Here is a 23513-nt window from a genome sequence, read left to right as displayed (position 1 = left end):
GCGACACCAAAGTATTAGTGTCATCGGCACTCCTTCACATTTTCGACAGCTTCCTCTCGCGAGTCAGACAAACCACTCTCTTCATTAAAACAGGCATACGTTTAGAACAAACAGTCAGATGGACCTCACACTAGAGGCATTGAAAAGCTAACTCAAAGTACTATCTTGTATCAAAAGACTAGATCAATCGCACCGTAGAAAGGCTTCCATCCATAGTTAAACTTCTTAAGCTTTTGTGTAGTCCTGCACCTCAAAAAGCTCCAAAGGTTTCCAAAGTCTATTTGTTTTTTTTTTTTGGTTAACAAAGAAAGGTTGGAAGAGTTCTAGAGAAATCTTCTAGAAACACACATAAAGTCAATTGCAAAACTAACATATGTATTGACCAGAAGACTTCTTTAGAAGTATACTTAATGGAACATATCCGAAAAAATCGAATATCATTTTTTTAGTTTGGTGAGATTCATGTTTAACTTTGACCAAAAATTATGAACTTGAGTAACCAAATTTGTTATTGCTCAAACTACCCTATAAGTAACTTTGCTATCTCAAATAAGAGGTTTAGTTGTAGTACTTAGGGATAGAATCCACTGAGAGCGTGGGCACACAATATATTTTAGAAATCAAGGTTAAGCTAGACAGCCAATGTTAAAACAGTAAACAAGCAGTAAATAGAGGATATTTTTGTAAATAATAAGGAAGAAACGCTAGATCTAAGGATTTATCAATCAAGAGATTCAAAACTACAATCAAGGATGCTAAAGGTTTTATAGATTCAATTCTAGAACTCAAATTCAATAAGTAAGATATCCATCTCTCGCTGCGAGTCTAATCAGATGTCTAAATCCTATGTTCCAGCTCTTGCATGCGAAAAGGAATAGTTTCGATCGATACCAATGGTTGAGTGTTGATCGGTACTACTTCAGAAAATCATCAACGCTCAATTGATAATGTACAACTAAATCTGACCAACTCTCGTATGCACTTAGATATTTAATCCACTCAGGATGCGGGTTCCCTTCATCAATTGCACTCTCGTGCCTCCCAATTTTCCTTGATAATAGGTTCAAATAATCAGTCACATTGACGTGCTATTCTAATTACTCTAGATCCTAGTATTAAAAGCTACCCTGGTGTAGAAATTAGTAAGCAACCCTAGCAATCCTAATTGATTATCAGTTTTACATTAAGCTCATGAAATTCCTAAACCTAACATGATGATTACTCAGACATCCAAACAATAACACAAATATTAGTCTCAGTAAAATAATAGATAAAGAAACAAATGATAAAACCAAAGGAGTTACAATGAATCTCTGAAGGAAAATTGATCTTCTCTCCAGACCTAAAACTAAGAATAGAATAAAGTGTAGAAAGCGTAGCCATCAACAATGGCTTAGAAAACTATAAAAACTAGGTATAAACTCGGATAGGGGCATTATGGTAATATGTGGTGACTTTTGGGCCCATGTCGGTCTTGAAATAGACTCAAATCATCTTCTGGCATAAGTTTTGAGAGACACCAAGGTATTAGTGTCGATCGACACTCCATCACATTTTCGACAGCTTCCTCTCGCGAGTTAGACAGAGCACTCTTCAGTAAAACGGACATAACTTTAGAATTAACCGTCATATGGACCTCAAACTGGTGGTATTGGAAAGCTAACTCAAAGTTCAATCTTGTGTCAAAAGATTAGATCAATCGCACTGTGGGAAACCTTCCATCCATTGCTATAATTCTTAAAGCTTCTGTGCAGTCCTACACTTCAAAAAGTTCCAAGATCTCTAAAGTTCTTCAAAATACATATGAACCTAAAAATATCCTAAAAGAGACACCAATCACCTATAATAGAATCTAAAAAGATCGTATACCATGGTCTAAAAATGGTATAATCTATGGTATATGAGTATATCACTCTAATAAGCTTATACATTTTTAAATAAAAAGTTAGGATTTTGGAATGAAATGAGAGAGAAAGTGATAGAGATGTAGATGTAGATGTAGATGTAGATGTAGATGTAGATTTTAGGTTAATTTAGAGTTTGAAATTAGTTGTTCATAGTGGTTAGTGTATTGATGACCATGACAATGTTATAAATACAAGTTGAAGATGAAGATGATTGGGTGAAACTAACATTTTTGAAAAAAAAATAATGATATTTTCGTGAATAATCTATACTTCTCAAGTAAATAGGGTAAATGAATGTTACAAAAATAATCATGTAATGATCTATTATTCTTTCTCTTCTTAGGAAGTTTTAAACTGGATTCAATGATTTATTATCTTAAATATTTTAAAATAATAATTCCACGAGATGCACGAGGGTATTAGTAAACCCATCGAAATAATTTTTGAGATATTAATTGCCTATTAATATCTTTAAGATATTAAGTAAACTCACTGAATAGCTTTAAGATAATAAATCACTGAATATATTTTTTGAGCAAAAATCACTGAATATTTTAAACCCATCGAATAGATCTAAACTGGATTCAATGATTTATTATTTCTTATATGTTAATTTAATAATTGAATATTTTTATTATCTTTTTGTCAAATGCCCCCTCTATAAGTAAACCCATCGAATAGCTTTGTCCACTGACTTCATAAAGAAAGAAAGAAAATATCAGACCAAAAAATGTCAGAAGAAAAAGTGGTTGTGTTGAACTTCTGGCCAAGCATGTTCGGAGCAAGAGTGATCATGGCGTTAGAGGAAAAAGATATCAAATTCGAGTACAAGGAAGAAGATGTATTTGGTGACAAGACCGATTTATTGCTCCAATCCAACCCGGTTCACAAGAAAATTCCGGTTCTGATCCACAACGGTAAACCGGTATGCGAGTCCAATATCATACTCGAATATATCGACGAGGTCTGGAATAACGACAAGACTCTTCGTCTACTACCTTCTGATCCTTATGAGAAGGCAAAGTGTAGATTTTGGGCTGATTTAATTGATAAAAAGGTACTATTATACTATTTTAATTATTTGAGTGTTAGTATTTAGTAGGTGTACCACTAACAAACACTATTATATTTAACATTTGGATTCAAATCTGTAGAAACAGGGGTGAAACGAATTTGAATATATATAATTTTTTGAAACTTAACGAATTTGAATATTGAGAGTTCAAAAATAAATTACCTCAAAATAAACGGTATAATAGCATTTTATATGAAAATTGTTAAATTAACATATAAGAAATAATTATTGATGTAAAAATAATAATAAGAAAAATAAAGTGTGAACTGGCTTAAAACCAAAAAAAAATGATTGAAATTAGCAAACTACCTATCATGGAACAAGTTTTGTGTCTTATCAACGAAGACACCATATCGTGGAATTTAAGATACTGACTTAACTAAAGAAAAAATTGTGTATACAAGATGTAATTTCACAAAAATAAATACAACAACTAGCTTTTCAATTAATAGGCAATTTAACAAAATAAAAAAAGAAAATTTTAAAATATATGTTTTACATATATATTGCTGCTGACAAAAAAAGTAACTTTTTGAAACAAAAAAAAATTACAAAATAATACTACAAAATATTTCAATATTTGTTCGTTGAAGAATGATACTTTAATACATAAAAGTATATGGTATGGTATGAGACCGTATAGCTGTATTTATTTTCTACAGAACTTTTTTAATTTACGTGTCACTAATATAGAAAAATTTAGGTTTTTGACGCAGGAAGAAGAACATGGACGAAGAAAGGCAAAGAACAAGAAGAAGCAAAACGAGAGTTTATAGAGACATTGAAAGTATTAGAAACAGAGCTTGGGGAAAAGTTCTTCTTCGGAGGAAACGAAACTGTTTCTGTGGTCGACTTGGTCCTCATCTCTTATTACCCTTGGTTCCACACGTGGGAGACAATAGGTGATTTTAGCCTGGAGGACCATACTCCCAAGCTAATGGATTGGGTCCGTAGATGTTTAGCCCGACCAGCTATCTCAAAATCTCTACCCGATCGGCTTAAGATCCTTGGTCGAGTGTCTCAGATCATAAAGGTCCATGAGTTCTTCTATGGTTATTGATATATCAATATTTCTCGCTTTTAAATAAATAATGATGTGAATCACAACTCATGAGAGTGGTGGACCGACTTTCATTTGTGGTGGTCGTATGAAAAAATAATGTCTTTTGTTAAAATTTGAAAAAAAAAAATATGTCATGTTTGCTATTTTAAATGAGATAAGTTTATAGTTCTTCGTTGACCAATAAAAAAGTTTATTGTTCTTCAGACTAGTACTTTCGCCCACGACACTATTATATCTGAACTCCCTATGCTGGAGAAGAGTTTTCACGTTATTCAATTATATAAGATGTTGATTTGTGATGTCTATCTTGTATTAAATCTTTTTACGTCAGAAAGCCATTTTGTTATTCAAAACAGATAATCAGACAGGAATATAATGATCAATAAAATACAAGTGCATATAAAATGTTTTTTAGCGCCGAATTATTATAAAAATAAACCGGTTTGTCATGATAAAATCATAATGTAAAGACAGTATATCAAAGTAAGTCTTATCAAAAGAACCTCGTGGTATTATAAAAAGAACAAAGTGGCCAATATATTAAAAAAACAAGTAGCTTTGGTAGTGATAATGAATTTCAGTTGGAGTTTTTGTTCTTGGTTCGAGTAACATTGACCACTTAGGCGCACCCTAACGATGAAAATTTGTATACCCGAATACAAAATTTCGTAAAATTAGTCTTTGTATTTAAAAAATCTTTGGGATTCTCACGTTATAAAAAATAAAAAAAATTATTATCAAGTACAATTTTCTAGTCATATTTTTGCGGTAGAAGCATGTTCAATGATTACTCTTCTCTTTTAAGTTTTGAGCAATTCATTTATAGTACAATTAAATCATATGTATTAGTTTAAATTAGAAAATATTGATGTATATCTTTAGATTAGAAAAACTACTTTATTTTGAAGATTATCGTTTTTTAGACGTGAGTTTCTTTTCTCTAAAAACAAACCTTATGGATTTTTTTTGAAAAAAAACCCAGAACTTAAGGATTCTCTCTGACCACTAGTATAACATCCCTTGCTTGAGCTAAAGTACTAGAAGGATAAGTGACCTATCGGAAAGTATATCGAGTGAGGCCAAAACAAGAAAAAATATCATGTGGTGATTGTAGGGCCAGTAAACAATGATTTCGAGCCTTCGGAAAAGTAAATGCATCGTCCGTCGAGCGGGATGGAGCCCTCGGGCCGAGTGAGCAGACATGGGTGGCTCATTAGTCATGGGCGGTCGAGACGTTATAAGTGGTATAAAAGCCGAATCTAGACGAGTGTGGAATTAGTGAAGGCACACACTAACATGGGTGACGATCTTGGGACGCAACGAGGACGTTGCATTCTTTGAGAAGGGGTGAATTGTAACATTCCCGATTTGTGGTATATTGAAAGGCTTAAGAGAATTGGTTTGACTACCTATATCACCAAAGTGCACTTACCTTTTCCGTCACACATCCTTTTAGAACTCCAGGATTAAGCGTGCTTGAACTTGAGTAATGGAAGGATGATTGGCCTATCAGGAATTGATTCACGATACCATGTGAATGAGGCCAAAGCATGAAGAAAGGCTATGTGGTGATTACAGGGTCAGTAGACAATGATTTCGACCTTTAAGAAAAATTAACGCACTATCCATTGGACGGGATTGGACCCACGGACCGAGTGTGCGCACGTGGATGGTCCATTAGCCGTAGACGGTTGGGTCATTATAACTAGGTTAGTGAACAGCTGTTAACATGTAAGATTTCTTTTGGTTTATTTATTACCGACATATTATAGGTGAATATGGCCAGATTGTTTTGTTCCAAATTGGTGAATGGAACATTCTTAAAATTGGAAATATGGAACAAAATTTTAGTATGATTGTTATAATGGGATAAAATCTTTTTATCTCATTTTTGCTTTAATTGTCCGAATTGATAAAATAAATATTTCTATTAATAAAATGAAATAGTTTTCAAAATTAAAGAAATAAATTGTCTTTTTTCATTTTCATGTTTGTGATATTGGTTCCTCAAAAATGCTACATTTTTTCATTATAAACTAGGGTAGGCCCGCCCTACGGGCGGGATATACTTTATTTGTGATCTATATTTTTATTTTTGTATGGTTTTATGATTTGTGTTTTAGGCTTACATTTGAAAGAGATATATATTGTCTTTTAGAAAAATTTCGGTGAGAAGAGATATTATATACATTTTACTTAACGTTTGATGTTCGTTTATTTTTTTAACTTATTTTTGTTTTTATTTGTTGTCAATTATATTTTATGATTTTATACTATTTTAGTTATTATCTTTATTTTTTTGTTATGTTTTTTTTTTTTAATAATGAGAACATATTTTTATATCATTTTCGCATATGTCTAATTAAAATTCTTTATTTTTATTTTTGATGGATCATTTTTTTTTTTAAAATATAATTTTTTGTAAAATTTTTTTATGTTAAGTTGGATGTGAATATGATTATGTTGCCTACAGCAAATTTCAATTATATAATTAAAAATGATCAATTTCTTAGTATCATTGTTGTGTTAATCCCGAATTGTAAGCTTTTATAATGTTTTAAGTTTTATAACACTATAAAATACATAAATTAATCGGATTCGATCAAAAGAAAATGAGATCGAGTTTTCTAATACCATTTTTGTGAGGGTTTATAAAACAGTGTAGAATGGAGTTTTTATTTAGAGAAATTATTTGTCAAAGTTAATATAGTTTTTTTGGAGAATGTTAGTAATTGACATTATTAGCAGTTGCTCTTTTTTGACCTTTCTTTGTTTCTTTTGTGTGAAATTCTTTTGGTTACTTTGGCTTATATTTTTCTAACTTTTATACTTTTGTTTTTGAATATACTTTTGATTTCTCTTAGACTGTAGTCCAAACCAAAATCCACGTAACCCTATCGCACACGGAAGCAATCTATAGGATTTTTTATACAAAAAAAAACTTGGTACAAACCAAACCATTCTAAATTATTAATTCATATTTTGATTGTTTCAAAGTCATTTTCTATATACTTTCTTTGACATTTTTATGCAGTTTATATACATAACAAAATGTATTGAAGTTTGGCATTGTTTTTCTATATATAGTTGCAAATGGTGATGAAGGCCTAAAAGTTTTATAAGATATTCTAACATACGCTTTACTACATAGATTTAAATTTAAATTTAATATTTCATATATTTTTTGTATATTTTTTAAAAATCTTGGTTGTAGTTTAATTTTGATTGATTACAACATATTAAGAAATTTAAATATAAGTTTATTTTGAGCTCTCGTGTTTTTGCTTCCCAGAGTTTTTGTGCCTATAGTATAAACTCAGCTCAGATTTCTTTCGCGGGATATTATATTATTTAGTTTAATGTTTGATATCTATTTATATTTCTGATATATAATTTATTTTATTTATTATAAAATATATATGTGACATTTATTATTTTAATTATTATTTTTTATTATAGTTTTTATTTAATAAAAATACTTTTTGTTTTATTTTTGTCTAAATTGAAATTAACATCAACTTTCATAAGTAGTGTTTCTATTAAATTTATTTATTTTCATAACTATTTTGTAGTTTCTAAAATGTTTCAGCTGTCATTTAACTACTTATTAGATTTGGTATTGAACAATGAACATGGTTTAGTTTAATATTCCACACATTGAACAAAATTTAACTACTGGTAGCATTGTGTTTGCATTATTAGAAACTGCTTTAGAATTCCTTTTTTTTTTCTTAGAATCTTGGGATGTGGAAGTATTAACATGAAAAAAATGTGAACTTTTTAATAAATTTGAATATTGGTCGAGTTGTGAGGCATGAACGTGATCATTGTTTCTCTGTAGCTTTAACAATATACATTAGAATACCGACATGACTACTGGCTGTAGATACGATCCTTGTTTCTACATGCAAAGGCTTTTCATGACTCTCTGACAGAAAGATTTTTACTCTTGAGAAATTTAGACAAAGTGAAACTCTTCAACTCCCTGAGATAAAAACTGATTAGTATGTCTCATAAATTGATATTCTTTTGCTTGATGATGATGTTTTGTTTTTTCGCGTTTATGAATAACTTGAAGGTTCTTGTATGACTACTGCTTATAAACAATGAAGTTAAGGTAGCATACATTGGACTGAAACTTGCTTTAACACTTGCAACAAAATACTATGTTTTGATTTATTAATTTGGATCTTAAGTAAGCAGAATCCTGCTCTTCGCCCAGATCAATTTTAAGCCATCAGATCAGAGTCTCAAAAATTCTTACCCCAATCGGATATCCAAAACATTTATTACAAATACAATTCTTTTGTTTAAGACAAACACCACTTTTACATTTATAGATACATAAGAAACAAAAGATCTGTTACTAACCTTTTCTGCAACATACACCATGTCAACCCAATTAGCTTTCCTCCTTTCTTAACATTCTAGACCCCCAAAACCAAAGCAGACGTGTGAACACAACCTGCTTGCTACGCCCTGGCTTCATTTCGGAGAGATGGATTTGTGCATTCACCATGACCAGAAGGTTCTGTTTCGAAAATGGTCAACGCAAAGGAGATGAAATTATGAGTTTCCACTTTGTCATCAAATCCTTATATGCAGAGATCGTGGAACTGACTTGAAGTAAACTTAGTTGCACTCACCAATTGTGTGCCATTGTTGACCTTTGTAACGCTTGCCCCTGAACAAATGCTTAGCTGAGATGACAACGGCTGATAATCAGCTTCACTTTTTTTAACATCACTTAAGTTAAGCTACTCGGGCCTCTAGACAATCATGTTAGGACTAAGACTACGGCTGAGCTGACGGACACAACCCCAGCTGGTTCTGGTACGCTTCCCAACGGTTATAGCGTGTGCCTAAACAACCCGCTGATGTTCCTCCCAAAGTCAACTTTCACGACTTGTTTCACATGTGCAAGGATCTGACATTCTTCAAAGAAAAGAGAGTCAAGACCAGATGAAACTTCGAAAACATGTTCCTGAATACTTGTTTTTAAACTCAATAGCAGAACCTAACAGTGGTTGAATCTGCACAAACCCTGAAATCAAAATTAGATATACTCACTGAAAATAGGAGAATGAGTTTGGTCATTTCTCAGGACAAAGATCCAGTGTTTGATCAAAGGATGTGGTAGCACGAAGATCTGCAAAACCCAAGAATGAATTCACTTCTTTTCACTCACAGTACTTTTCAGTTTGGTGACATAACTCAGAGAGATCAACAAACTGAAACAAAATCAACAAATCAAAATCTAAATCATCACCGATACACAAAAACTATGGAATAAATAAAATCCGCAATCTATACATGAAAAAATGTAAACCAAGTTAACAAACAAAATCAAAATTGAAACTATTTCCCAGAAACCAAAATCGAAACCATTGTTATCACTGAGTTTTCTGAAAACCTAATGCTTGAGAGGATAAGACTGATGAAATCCAGGGGTTGGGACATACGTTTTTATAGTCAAAATTCTGGGAAAGGAAGTAAAGGGATTGCATTCAACGATATCGTGTGTGTGGAGTGGAGAACTTTTCTTGGGACGGCGGAGACTCCAAAAGGAGACCTTGTTAATTTCGAAATCAAACGCGACGTTTTGAAAGGAAGGACAGGTGTCGCACTCTCCTTCACCGAATTGATGACGTGTCTCAACCAGAAGGAGAGAAACATATCTTTATAATAATAGATTTTGATTGTGAAAAGTTTCGGATCCCACATCAAGCGTGAGTTGTATGGTCTGTGTCTCTTGTCGTTGTGTCTTGAGCAGCAAAGGATACATTGATAGTACATATTTGTATGGTGTGAACTGGAGGAATACATGCAGGAGGAAAATTTGGCATAATGGGGGTTCATGTACCATACACAGATTTGTTTGACACAGATTTGTCTGTGTAAAGAAATGTGGGGGGGGGGGGGGAGGGGTGCAAAGACGTTTGTGCCAGTGGTGCAAAAGAAAAGCATATGGGGATACAAGGAAGACTTATGTACATGTATGAGCTGCAGGAGTACATGGAGGACTTTTGTACTACATGCTATTGTATATGAAGAAAATCTCGGAATATAGGGAAGATTTATTTGCTATGCATACTTGTTACGTACATAATAATTATATATCCGCATGAAGAGATTGTAGGTGCATAGACTAGTTATGTATTATCAATGCATCATTTGCTATGTGTGATGCATTAGGTTCCGTGTTTTCTCCTAAATTATTGGGTTGAAGTTCTATGTATGGATCTTTGGACTTGCAGGTTTAGCATCTCACACATCATTGAGTAACTCCCATGTTATTCACTTTTTTTTTTCTTTACAATTGAAGATGATTAGTAGTTGGATATCTGGATGGTTTAGTATTTTTTGATAATCATGTTTTCTATCGGTTTTATCGTCTTTTCGATTCAAAGTAACTGGTTATTGAATTTAAAAGTATTTTTCTTCTCATCTTTTAATTAAAAGTTATAGTATTTTGTCCAGTTTTATGCTTTGGTTTAATTTGTTATTAGGTTATTGGAAAAGGAGGAATCAAAAAAAAAAAAGAATCAATATTAAATAATTTGATAATTGGACATGTAGAAATAGTCGAGATATACATTAGCATAAATATCACGTCGTTCTCAAAAAAGTTTCCTAGAGAAGATGAAATGCATGTTACAGTATTTTTTAATCATGGACTATTAAGATCCATGATCTAGTTTTGATATAAGAAGGTCGTTAATAAAAAACATAGTGATACATAAATTGATTGCTTAAAATAGTATTTATCTCAAACAATATGTTAATGTAACAGAGTTGTAATATACGCAGTGAAAATAAAAAAGAAGATTTACCAAAAATGACTCAAAACTTGATTTTGAATACAAAAGTATACCCAAATTTAATGAAATGCAAAAGTAACCCAAAAGCCTAGTGAAATTACAACAACCCGTTATGAACAAACAAAAAACATGTATTCAATTTTACCATTATAACCCTCCGTTAGAGAAGACTTCTTTGTAAGTCTTCTCTACGATGACTTCTTTATAAGTTTTCTCGTTCAGTAGATATTAAAAATAATTTCATAATTTTATAAAAAAAAATTGATAGGTAAAAAATTAAAATCATGTAATAATAAACATTTTTCAATGATGTAAATTAAATTCATTTGAATTGAATTATTTATAATATAAATGAGTAAATGTATATTGGCGCATGAGTCATTGGTTTAGGGTTTGGTAAGATATGTTATAGTATTGTATGTATCTTTAGGGTTAGATTGTGAAATCTTACCTTCATTTTTTTTCTTTTTCAAATTGACCAATATATATTTAGTAACTATCTAATAATTTGATTTAAACACTTTCTAAGTTTTTTTTTTAAGTTTAAGAAAGTGTTTTTGCATAGTTAATTGATTTTAGGGTCTGGAAGACTCACAGAAGACTTAAAAAGAAGTCTTCAGACACATCTCGCCTAAATTTTAGTAGAATTTATGGTTCCCGCCTAAATTTTGAAATAATTTAGGTTTCCCGCCTATATCAAAGTCTTCCATAAGTTTTCCAGGAGTCTTCCATAAGTCTTTCAGGAGTCTTCCAAAAATCTTTTAGGGTCTAGAAGACGCACAAAAAAACTTAAAAAGAAATCTTCCGACACATCCCGCCTTTCCCGCCTAAATTTTGGAATAATTTAGGTTTCCCGCCTAAATCAAAGTCTTCCAAGAGTCTTACATAAGTGTTCCATGAGTCTTCCATAAGTCTTCCAAAAGTCTTCTGTGTCGAAAATATTTAACCTAATTGGAATTTTTGTCTCCATATATAAAAAAAATTTACACATTTTCTTTCTTCCTCTAAAATAACTGCAACAAAAATGTAATGTTTCTCACTCTAAAACTCTCCAACCTCTCTCTAATCTCTTTGAACATCAAAACACCAAACTTTATATCCATTTCTCATTTTTTTTATGTCTTCTCACTAATTTATCTTCTTTATGCAGGTTTTTCATTACATGATTCTCATCTTTCACTCTTTCAAAGGTAGATCTCTAAATTTTGGATATGAATTTGTGTGTGTTTATATGTTAGCTTCTAAAAAGCTATAAATTCAACATAGTGTGACTGTTTTGTTTATTTTGTAAGCATAAAACTTTCATTTTTGAAGTTTTTCTATGTTTTGAAGTCATTTGAATGTTTTTGAATTTGCAGGTTTTTACAGATCTGAGAGACTTTGAAAGACTTCTTAGAAAACTCTCAGAAGACTCTCGGAAGACTTCTCAGAAGCCTTCTTAGAAAGTCTTCTAATGCATTTTATGCTAGAAGACTTCCCTTGAAGTCTTCAGGAAGTCTTCCGAAGTCTTATACCTAAAGTGGTATAAATCTTGGAAGACTTTCGAAAGACTCTCGAAAGACTCTCGGAAGATTTCTTGGAAAATCTTCTAATGTATTTTATGCTAGAATACTTCCCACGAAGTCTTCAGAAAATCTTCCAAAGTCTTCTGTACAAAGTGGTACAAAGAGATGATGTGAAGTGGAGTCTAAGCTTATCTATGTTGAGGAATAATATCTAGCTGTGTAATAATTTTGTTTATGGTCTTTTTATGATTTGTATGTGTAATATTTTAGTTGTGAATTATTTTGTAAACTTTAAGAGATGTTAATCAAAAGAATGATAAATATGTTAATGTTTTGCCAAAAGTATTTTGACTTCATTAAAGTTATTGATGCAACATACCAAAAAATATTTTAATCATTCTACCCACACATAACAAAACACAACAACACAAAAACTTATTAAAATTTGCTAAAACTAAGAGAGAAGACTTCTCAAGAAACCTTAGTCAAATTCACAAAAGATCAAAATTCAATTTTAAGCGAAATTTTAAATTTTAAATCTCATGAAAATTAAAAATTGTATCTTATGAGGAAGACAACACAAACACAGAACATCAACTTAATAAAACAAAATCATCGGAGAAGACTTCTTATGAGGAAGACTTACAGAAGACTTCTCCGTTTAGCTAGAAACATTATTAAACATCAATTTTTGCAGATGATTCCCAAGACGCCTCGGCAAAATTTTCATTATCACTTCCATGTGTTGTGTAACATTTTTATAATGATAAAATTTAATCACAAAGCATCTACTCAAAATTTCGTATTAAACACTCAGTGTATGAAGATGGTACCTCGTCAAACAACCACTTCAAGGGTTCTGCTATGTGAAGGAAGAAAGAATTCGTCACAACGTTGGAGGTTATGATCTGGAACATCCTGCAAGTTTTAACAATAGTTATAAACACTAACATTCGGTTTTCACTCAAAATAACATAACATGCAACTTACTGCGAAATGTTTTCACTCAAAATAGCACAAAATTTCCTGAACACTCCTCGCGACGGCTTCGCAGGGGCTTATGCTCTGGCTTCTTGTCACTCTTGAAAAACCCTTTCAACCTTGTGCCTGGGGTGTACACGCCTCCTATTTTCTAGGAGATTTTGTGCTCGCGTTTACCACTGATACCACTCAAATTACCCTAAGGAGTGAATTACTCTCTCAAATAAGAGGTTCAATTGTAGTACTTAGGGATCGAATCCACAAGGAGCTAGAGAACCTATTAAATCTAGTAATTTATTAATTCTAAGTGTTTGTTGTTTTATGGTTTAAATGTAAATAGCAATCCTAATTGAGCAAGTCTATTTCTCTACTAACAAGATGATTTGGGGGTGTAACTTATTGGAAATGTATTAGATGCAGGGTTTCTATTCAGGTGTTGGAGATTATAATCCTATAGATGCCTATCAGTTGCATGCATGATATATTAGAGCTCAACCCCTTGAACACAGTGATCAGCGATGACAATGTTTCACTGGTTACCTAACTAGATCTTGGATCTCAACGTCGTTTGTTGACCACAAGAAAGTGTCGATCAATGGTCCTATAGGGATATCGATCGATACACCTTTCACAAATATCGATCGATTGTCAGAAGACAATATCGATCGATACTTCTAGTTAAGCCCTAGGCGCAGGTTGGTAATGCTCACTACCTGTCTAGTTCAGCGGTAGCCTTTTTCTAGCAGACATAGTATGACAGATTAGATTCAGGACTGGATGGTCAAAGATGCTTGACTCATGCAGATTCCTAGGTTCAATATTCTAGTTAGCTAATGTAGAACAAGCATTAAGAACAATCAATCAATGAATATCACAACTTAGCAATCTATAGTTGGGGCTAATCCCTCTAACCTATTTGAACCCTGAATCTAACAGGTAAACTACTCAATTCATGACACAAAATATAAATAAAAACTGCATAGAATAAAATAGATGAATCAATGGAGTTCCAATCACAAATCTCTCTATGATCTTCTCTCCTAAAACTCTCTGCTGAAAATAAGAATACAAAGGTGGCCAAAAGCTCTCTTGCCTCCTAACAGTTAGGCAAGTATATAACTATTAGGTTAAAAACTCGTCAGGGGTAATCTTGTAATTTGGTGAAGTCTTGGGTTTAAAGTCGGCTGAAACCAAGTCGCGCTTATGCATCTCGACATCGATCGATGGTAAAGGATGTACATCGATCGATCATAATCTTCAATCGTCGAGGCTTCTCTTCTGTATCGATCGACGTCACTGGATGTCCATCGATCGATTGTTTCTTCTTCGTATCGACCTCTTATGGTCAGCTCGGATGAAATCTCTTCTAAGCTGCTAAATTCTCCATAATCATCACTTTACTCCAAGATACTTCTGAACCTGAAAACATACCTAATAGGATAGAATATATAGTATATAGATAGTAAAATACTTATATACCATGGGTAAAAAATGGGTCAAATCCATGGTATATCAACTCCCCCAAACTTACCATTTTGCTTGTCCTCAAGCAAAACAAACAGGCAGTCTCTCTGAAAGAGGTTTGAAAACAGCAAGGACTTATAGATATAAAACATAGAAATCATCACCTCTACAATTTCGTAAACCACATCTAAAGTCCTAATCCCAAAAGCACATTATGCAATATCCTAGCTTAGCAACCAAATTCAACTAGTCTACAACTCAGCAAATCATGGCTGACATTCCCCTCTACTAACCTCATTTCTTAGCATAAATATAAAATTGCATGCTTTACCTTGGGAGTATCGATCACAGGATGCAAGGATTTCAGACAAGTATCTGGAACTGCAGGTAAAAGTTAGTTCCTAATTTCTCTCTCTCTAATTTCTCTCTTGAGTCAAAGTCTGCTTCCATTGCAGGATCAGTGACCAAGATTGGACATGCTTCCATGAATCAAGTCTTAATGGTGGTTGCCACCAAGCCATGTTCACTTCTTTTTGACATATATCCAAGAATTCTTTGTGAAGCGAGCCTTGAAGATTGCCGCCTCCAGGTCCCATTCGGATTCTTTATTTAGAATCTTTATGAAGCAAGCCTTAATGGTTGTAGCCACCAAGCCATGTTCAGATTCTTCCTAACTAAATCCTAAGTCCTATTTAAATAATAATTTTTGGATTTTTTTTTTTAAATAAATAAAAACTAACTACTCTAGGATTGAAATAGAGAGAGAAAATTGTGATAAATAAATCTACATAAGGCTTTACCTTCCAGACTTGTCTGAAGAATCCGATCTCATGTATACCAAGCCCGAAGACAAGCGATTATGTCAGGTTTAGTGTTGGAGGTCAGCTTTGGTTCTTTCAAACATTCAAGGCAAGTGTGTATAGTTGACAGGTTGATCCACTTTAGCATCTTAGCACTATCTGCAATCAGTAAATCTAGAATGGTGCTAAAGAGTGGTTAGATATTCAAGTATAAATAAGGTCATAGCCCCTTTCACATAGCTAAGCATAATTTATAAAAAAAATATATATCAGTAAACTTCCCCCCAGACTTAAATTACACTGTCCCAATGTAACACAGTCGGAGTTACGGCGGAAATAAATCATAAGTACAAATGTAACAAGTTAGGAAGATAAACCTAACCGGAGTGGGAATCGATCGATGTGCATAAGTATGCATCGATCGTCGTGTGTGAGTGTATGTTGATCGATGTCGACGTGTCGTCCATGGTCGATATGTTGGTAATCATCCTACTTGGATCTTGCAATAAATCTGAAAGAATAAAAAAGAAAGTAAATACTAGTAACTAAGAAAATCAATTAAAATTACCTAATAGTGTGTTGCCTCCCACTCAGCGCTTTGTTATAGTCATTTAGCTTGAATTTGGAGGTATGTGGCTAGTTGGTGGAAAAACAGCTACTTGTTGGGAAACAAGCATCCACTTCATCTCTGCACATTCTGGACCAAGCTGCAATGAAACTTCTTGTGGCCTCATCATTTCTGGTCCATCTCTCATCCATCTTTTGTACTGCATTTGAGATGTTCTGTAGCCTTTCTAGGATGTCTTCAATGCTGAACTGATACCATCCTATATTGTTGTAGGCGTATTCTGATAGCTCGTTCAGTTGCTCCTGCATTGACTCCATGTTGTTATGTATCAGCTGCTCATCGTCTGGTGTACACGTGGTGTCGATCGATGCAACCAAGTGTCTGTCGATCGTTTCTGGTGCTTTACTGTCGATCGATTTGGAGTGTTCTCTGTCGATCGATGCTGATATCTGGTGTTGAGATGCGAGTTGCCTCTGAATGGCTTTGACTTCTTTTTGTAGCCATTCTGCTTGGCTATCTAGTCCACTGAGTTTGACGTCGAATGGAAAATAGATGTCATCACATCGCTTCTCAAGTCGTCCCTCCAAGGTGTATATAGCTGTGTAAAGCTTTGATGTGATCTGATCAACTTCTGCTGCTGTGTAGGGAAGATGTTCTGTAGGTTTCTTGCCGTCGAGCGATGTTCTTCGGAACCTATCGATCGATGTTGAACCTTCTTCCTGAAAATCATGTTGATCATTAAGTTTACCAATGTCCTTCTGGGCATTCATCATCTGTGTAGACAAGGTCTCCAAGCAGCGCATGATAGGTGAGGTGAAACGGTCGTGCATATCCTCATAAGATTTTAACCTATCCTCCATGGCTGTGAACCTTGTGTCGATCGATGTGATGGTGCAGATATCGATCGATGTGGCTGGCTGTGGATCATTCATGCGAATGGTATCCAAATCTTGCTGTAGCAAATCAATTCTCGTGCTCAACCAGTCCACGTTGTTGTTGAGAGGGTTGTATACGTCGTTAATCCTCGTGTTGATGTATGCGATCTCCCATTCATCATTCTTCTCTGCCAAACTTTCTGGTTCTGCAGGAATCTAGGATATCTGTGGCTTGACGTCGATCGATGTTGCTTTGTTGGCGTCGATCGATGGTGATGTCGTAGCTTCCTTCTCAAGGTTGTGCTGCATACTCTCAATCTATGTCCTCATCTCTGCCATACTTCTGAAAAGCTCATTGTAACCTCTGTCCAAAGGTTGATAGGTGTCATTTATCAATGTCTTGAGTTCATCTCCTAGCTTCTCCTGAGCTCCACAAATACCAGTCACCATCTCATTGATCTCATCCTTGGTGTAGATCTCTGGTGCCAGTCTTGTAGGTGTGAAGGAAGTGGCATGTTCTGGAAGACATATGTGATTCTCTCCAAATATTGATGCTCTCTCCAGAATTTTTATGATGTTGTCCTTGGTAACAGGAATCATCTCACCAGCTACGCTTCTTGCATGTCCAGACCCATCTCTGTAGACTCCATATTCGTCCTTCTGTTCCCATCTGAACTTTCTGGCTCCATAGCTGTCATAAGCGCGACGTCCACATTTGTAACGTCTATCGATCGATGGTGAAGGTGACTTATCGATCGACGTTGGTGTTACCCTGTCGAGTGACGTTGAAGCAACCTTGTCGATCGATGCTTAGCCAACAGGTCTGCACGATTGGTGTGGACCAATTCCTGTTGTGGTGGCCCTTGGATGTTCGTCTGGAACAGCTAGATTGTTGTCTGGAATGCTGCGTTGCTGCATAAACAAGTTGTCTGCTCCATTGACCAACTAAAGAATATCTGCTATGTCCTCTCTGGATACTTGTAGAATCCTTCCATTTATAGCTCTTGCATGGCCATCTTGGTCCCTGAAAATACCAAATTCATCAGGCAATAGAAAGTCGTAATCAATACTCATATTCTTCCTAGTACATAAGGAAAGTTTAGGTTTAGAATGAGAATCGATCGATGTTGATACTAGTGTATCGGTCGATGGTAGACATTTGTCTGCTGAATTAGGGTTTTTGGATTGAATGCTCTTCATGGACGTTCCTTCTGATTGGTTTGTGGGAGCATTCATCTTTTCTGCTTCTGTTTCGTGAGAAGTAATCTGGGGTGCAAAACTCCATATATAGGTATTGGTAAACCTATTTGGAATTGGAATATTCCCTTTTTCCTTTTCTAAGGTGGCGGCCTTGATATCGATCGATGTACCAGGTAAGGTATCGATCGATGTAGAAGATCGTTTTGCTGGATGAGGGTGGGTATCAACCGATGATGTGTAGATGTGGTCGATCGATGGTGGAGGCATGTTGTTGAAGGAATGGGTTGAATATCTTTCATCCTGTATAGCAATCTCTGTAGCTATTTCCTTCCAGTAATCCTCATCATACTCCTCAGTAGGATCCTCATTGGATGAAGGAATCACAGTCTCCACTGCAAAACTTTTATGGAATCCACTATCTGCCCAACTGCCTATGGAATAGTTATCTCGTCTGTTCTTGTTGGGTTGTTGAAAGGCAAAGTCTGGATAGTACTGATCTGGTAATGTGGAGTGGTCTACCGGTTGCATCCCGTCGAGAGACGTGGGATAGCGTTCATCGGTCATCGTTGACTCATTGGAATCGATCGATGTGATAGTGTGTGTATCGATCGATTCCGAGTACTCGGTTTCGTACTCTGCTCCACAGTGGCATGCTACAATGTAGCCAAGATCATTTCCAAGCTCCACGACGTTGACCTATTGTCTCACAACTCGAACTAGGTCATAATGGACGTCTGGATCTATCAATGTCAGACACAATCTGTTGGTGTTCATTTCACATACAGCTCCTACTGTAGCTAGGAAAGCTCTTCCAAGAAGATGTGAAGAGTTCCAGTTAAGCTTGATGTCCAGAACATGAAAATCTACTGGGACAAGGGCATTACCAATCTGTACCTCAAGGTCTTTTATGATGCCTCCTGAGCTTCTTTCTGAAAGATCCAGGAAGGTGAAAGATTCTGATGAGGGCTCTATTTTCAGACCCAGCTGGTATGCCATAACCTTAGGTAGTATACTGACTGATGCTCATGTGTCACAAAGTGCATGGGGAAATTAAATACCCTTTACAATACATGGTATTGCAAACTTCCCAAGATCACTCTTCTTCTTCAATGTGATCCTTAGTTTCATCATTTCCCTGATGTAATGAAACATTCTCCTAATGTCCTCCTCAATCTCCTTAGTCTCCTTGAAGAACATCCACAACCGGTGTGTGTAATAAACTTCATCAAAATGTTTCTCCACTGGGATTCTGAGGACTCTTTTAGTGAAACCATCCATTTCCTTCTTAAGGTGTTTAGGAATCTTCTCCTTCCTTTTCCTTAACACTCTTCCCTCAGTTGCCTCATCAACTTGCATAGGCTCTGGTGTAGTGTCTGAAGGGTTGGTTGTAGGTTCTGGTGGGTTTGCTAAAGTTTTAGGTGGTGGTCTGAGTGCGTTGATTTGGTTACTATCAATTGATGGTAATCGCACTCGGTAGGTGAGAGGTGCCCGTCGATTGATGGGTGGTGAGGGGGGTTGATCGATGTTGGTCTCTCTTTGTCGATCGATGGCTGTCTCATGCGGTCGATCGATTTTTATGTAGAAAGGGGAGGGTGGGTGAGGACGTTTTTCCGCGAATTCCTCATGAGTCATGATTTGAACTGCATTACACTCTGCAGTCGATTCAGCAGATGACGTCGATCGATGTCCAGAGTAATCCGTCAATCGATGTGCATCCATTGACATCGGTCGAGACCATTGAGATCCGCCGAAGCTCATGTAGCTTTCAACTTCGAAATCTCCTTCTCCAAGCTTCTCATGCTTCACCACTTGCCAGAAATCATCATCTAGGATGGCATTCACGTGGTGTTTTGCTTTCTCAACTCCTACCTCTCTAGCCAAGGCTTCTTGCCTCTTTACAGTGTCTCCAGTCTGAACCACTTGCATTTCAAGCTTCCTCACTTGAGTCCCTAAGGTCTCAATCCTTGTGTTCAGACTGTTGTAGGCTGAATCTATCTTCCCATTGAAATCCACAGTGAGTTGTTGCTGTCCTTCCAGAACTCTGTCAAGCATTGCTTCAATCTTGCTTTCCTGAGTCTGTGGTGGTGTATTCTGGTAGTATGAGTTTCCATAGCCTCTGCTGTTGTGGCTGAAAGGTTTCTGGAACTGTGAACTCTGGTTACTCCTCTGACCATTGCCAAAGTAGTTTATGTTTCCACCCTGGTTTCCAGACCTCTGAAATCCAGTACCTCCAATATAGTTCACATCTTCTTCTCTTTCCATGTCTACAGCTACTTCTTCTTCAGCTGAGCAGACCTGCTTCCTAAGAAGCTCATGAACCACATCTAACTTTGCTCTAACTTCGTCCATCTGCTCCTTTCCTAGGGATGCAATAGACTTCTTCCTCTCAAAGTCAGTGTTCTTGGTGCTGCTGATGTTTGCTAGATTTTCTATCAGTCTCATAGTTTCCACTGGATTCCTGGTGTTGAAGTTTCCCTCGCTAGCTGTATCAAGAGCCATCTGATACCTCAAGGCGATACCTCAGAAGAAAGTGCTCAGCAGTTGCACTTCATTGAATCCGTGGTGTGGACAGTCTCGCTGGAAGAACTTGAATCTGATCCATGAATCTTTGAAAGACTCTCCAGTCTCCTGCGCGAATGTAGCAATTTTGCTCCTCAAGTCTTCAGCGCGTGCCTCTTCAAAGAAGTTTCGCAAGAAAGCATTCTTGATGTCGGCCCAGGATTTTAGAGATCATGTGGGTAGCTACTTAAGCCAGTGCATCGCTTCTCCAGTCAGAGTATACTTGAAGAGCTTGCACAATAGGTAGTCCTCAGGGACTCCAGATGGTCCATAGGATGCTCGTGCGGTAACCTAGAGTAGGGTATCTACGACACGAGTGTGTAGTACCGAGACTTCAGCTCGAAATTCTCCTTTTGAATCTCTGGAAGTCGAATAGCTGATTTGTTGGCGTAGTACTCGTCTGGACGATTGTAGTCAGCCAGTGCCTTTGGTGGAGCAGCCTCTTCTACAGGTTGAGCAGCTCCTGTAACATCAGCATCAGAGATTACATTCCCCTGAGCGTCTAGTTTCTGACCTGTTGCATTACGCAGATGACCATCCTGGTCATACAGGTTTCCATTCTCATCTTGTCTGAGAATAACAATCACAACCATCCTCCGCGACTGAGGATCTATTGATGTAAGCGGTGTAGTATCGATCGATGTCGAATGATGTAGATCTGTCGACGATGAAGGTCGGGTGTCGGTCGATGGGTGGGTGCGAGAATCAGTTGACGTAAAAGCTGCTGCGTCGAGTGATGTTGAACGTTGATCTTTGCGGCTCGAGCGTTCCAAGTGAGTAGGATCTTCTGAGAATAGCAGGTGTTTTTTCTTGTTGCTTCTGGTACTGCTGGGCATGTACCTGAAAAGATAAGAAAATTTTTTTTCTCAGAATGAGGGTAAAGAAAAGAAAAGAATTAATAACACTAAATCTAATGGCGATCAAAGCTCCCCGGCAATGACGCCAAATTTGATACCACTCAAATTACCCTAAGGAGTGTATTACTCTCTCAAATAAGAGGTTCAATTGTAGTACTTAGGGAACGAATCCACAAGGAGCTAGGGAACCTATTAAATCTAGTAATTTATTAATTCTAAGTGTTTGTTGTTTTATGGTTTAAATGTAAATAGCAATTCTAATTGAGCAAGTCTATTGCTCGACTAACAAGATGATTTGGGGGTGTAACTTATTGGAAAGGTATTAGATGCAGGGTTTCTATTCAGGTGTTGGAGATTATAATCCTATAGATGCCTATCAGTTGCATGCATGATATATTAGAGCTCAACCCCTTGAACACAGTGATCAGCGATGACAATGTTTCACTGGTTAACTAACTAGATCTTGGATCTCAATTGTCATTTGTTGACCACAAGAATGTGTCGATCGATGGTCCTATAGGGATATTGATTGATACACCTTTCACAAATATCAATCGATTGTCAGAAGACAATATCGATCGATGCTTCTAGTTAAGCCCTAGGCGCATGTTGATAATGCTCGCTAGCTGTCTAGTTCAGCGGTAGCCTTTTTCTAGCAGACATAGTATGACAGATTAGATTCAGGACTGGATGGTCAAGGATGCTTGACTCATGCAGATTCCTAGGTTCAATATTCTAGTTAGCTAATCTAGAACAAGCATTAACAACAATCAATCAATGAATACCACAACTTAGCAATCTATAGTTGGGGCTAATCCCTCTAACCTATTTGAACCCTGAATCTAACAAGTAAACTACTCAGACATAGCTAAGCAATTCATGACACAAAATATAAATAAAAATTGCATAGAATAGAATAGATGAATCAATGGAGTTCCAATCACAAATCTCTCTATGATCTTCTCTCCTAAAACTCTCTGCTGAAAATAAGAATACAAAGGTGGCCAAAAGCTCTCTTGCCTCCTAACAGTTAGGCAAGTATATAACTATTAGGTTAAAAACTCGTCAGGGGTAATCTTGTAATTTGGTGAAGTCTTGGGTTTAAAGTCGGCTGAAACCAAGTCGCGCTTCCGCGTCTCGACATCGATCGATGGTAAGGATGTACATCGATCGATCATAATCTTCAATCGTCGAGGCTTCTCTTCTGTATCGATCGACGTCACTGGATGTGCATCGATCGATTGTTTCTTCTTCGTATCGACCTCTTATGGTCAGCTCGGATGAAATTTCTTTTAAGCTCCTAAATGCTCCATAATCATCACTTTACTCAAAGATACTTCTGAACCTGAAAACATAGCTAATAGGATAGAATATATAGTATATAGATAGTAAAATACTTATATACCATGGGTAAAAATGGGTCAAATCCATGGTATATCAACCACCACTACAAACATAATTCTCCTCGTCGTCCATCTCACACACAGGATGGGCTGGTCCCCCCGGGGTTTCTTCCTTTTGCAAAGAGGGATTAATTTGAACATGGATTGGGGTTCAGGTAGGGACGGGTGACCTACATGGAACTGTTATGTTTGGATCATCCACCATTGGGAAATCACGGCCACCGATGTCTACAACAGGGGAGGCAGATGAATGTTCAACGGCCTCTACAGCCTTTGAGGGGACTCTGACTTCCTCTACCACAACGCCTGGATTTGGATCCTCCAAACTAGAGGTTTCAACCATATTTTTCTCCACATTGGGTGAGACTGGTTGGACATTACCCACCGCAGGGGTTCCACACTTCGATTCCTTTATCATTGGTGACAGAGGTTTTG

The 23513-nt window shown here is 36.0% G+C and overlaps 1 protein-coding gene, 1 long non-coding RNA gene and 1 other non-coding gene across 3 annotated transcripts; 2 read left to right on the top strand and 1 right to left on the bottom strand.

The window, feature by feature from the left end:
* The first annotated feature begins 2592 nt into the window (after nt 1–2592).
* On the top strand, nt 2593–4213 carry LOC106402491 (glutathione S-transferase U27). Its single transcript, XM_013843239.3, has 2 exons — nt 2593–2964; nt 3686–4213. The coding sequence occupies exons 1-2, from the start codon at nt 2638–2640 to the stop codon at nt 4040–4042; spliced, it is 684 nt and encodes a 227-aa protein (XP_013698693.1). The 5' UTR covers nt 2593–2637; the 3' UTR covers nt 4043–4213.
* Nucleotides 4214–8287: 4074 nt separating this feature from the next.
* Nucleotides 8288–9720, bottom strand: LOC125583957. The gene is made up of 4 exons (XR_007320964.1): nt 9508–9720; nt 9116–9194; nt 8692–8980; nt 8288–8576 (listed from the first exon to the last, which is right to left on the bottom strand). It is a non-coding gene; the product is annotated as an uncharacterized LOC125583957 (long non-coding RNA).
* An 11093-nt stretch (nt 9721–20813) lies between these two features.
* On the top strand, nt 20814–20921 carry LOC125584852. Its single transcript, XR_007321759.1, has one exon. It is a non-coding gene; the product is annotated as a small nucleolar RNA R71 (small nucleolar RNA).
* Nucleotides 20922–23513: the final 2592 nt, after the last annotated feature.

Source organism: Brassica napus, chromosome C3, assembly GCF_020379485.1.
Source record: "Brassica napus cultivar Da-Ae chromosome C3, Da-Ae, whole genome shotgun sequence".
Taxonomy (NCBI): Eukaryota; Viridiplantae; Streptophyta; class Magnoliopsida; order Brassicales; family Brassicaceae; genus Brassica; species Brassica napus.
The sequence above is the reverse complement of the archived record's forward strand: the minus strand, read 5'-3'. Positions and strand labels throughout refer to the sequence as shown.

What these genes read in the sequence shown, in the direction of transcription:
- LOC106402491 (XM_013843239.3), top strand. Translation starts at nt 2,638, where the DNA reads ATGTCAGAAGAAAAAGTGGTTGTGTTGAACTTCTGGCCAAGCATGTTC. An exon ending in CTGATTTAATTGATAAAAAG is followed by an intron (nt 2,965 to 3,685) that starts GTACTATTATAC and finishes AGAAAAATTTAG; the next exon opens with GTTTTTGACGCAGGAAGAAG.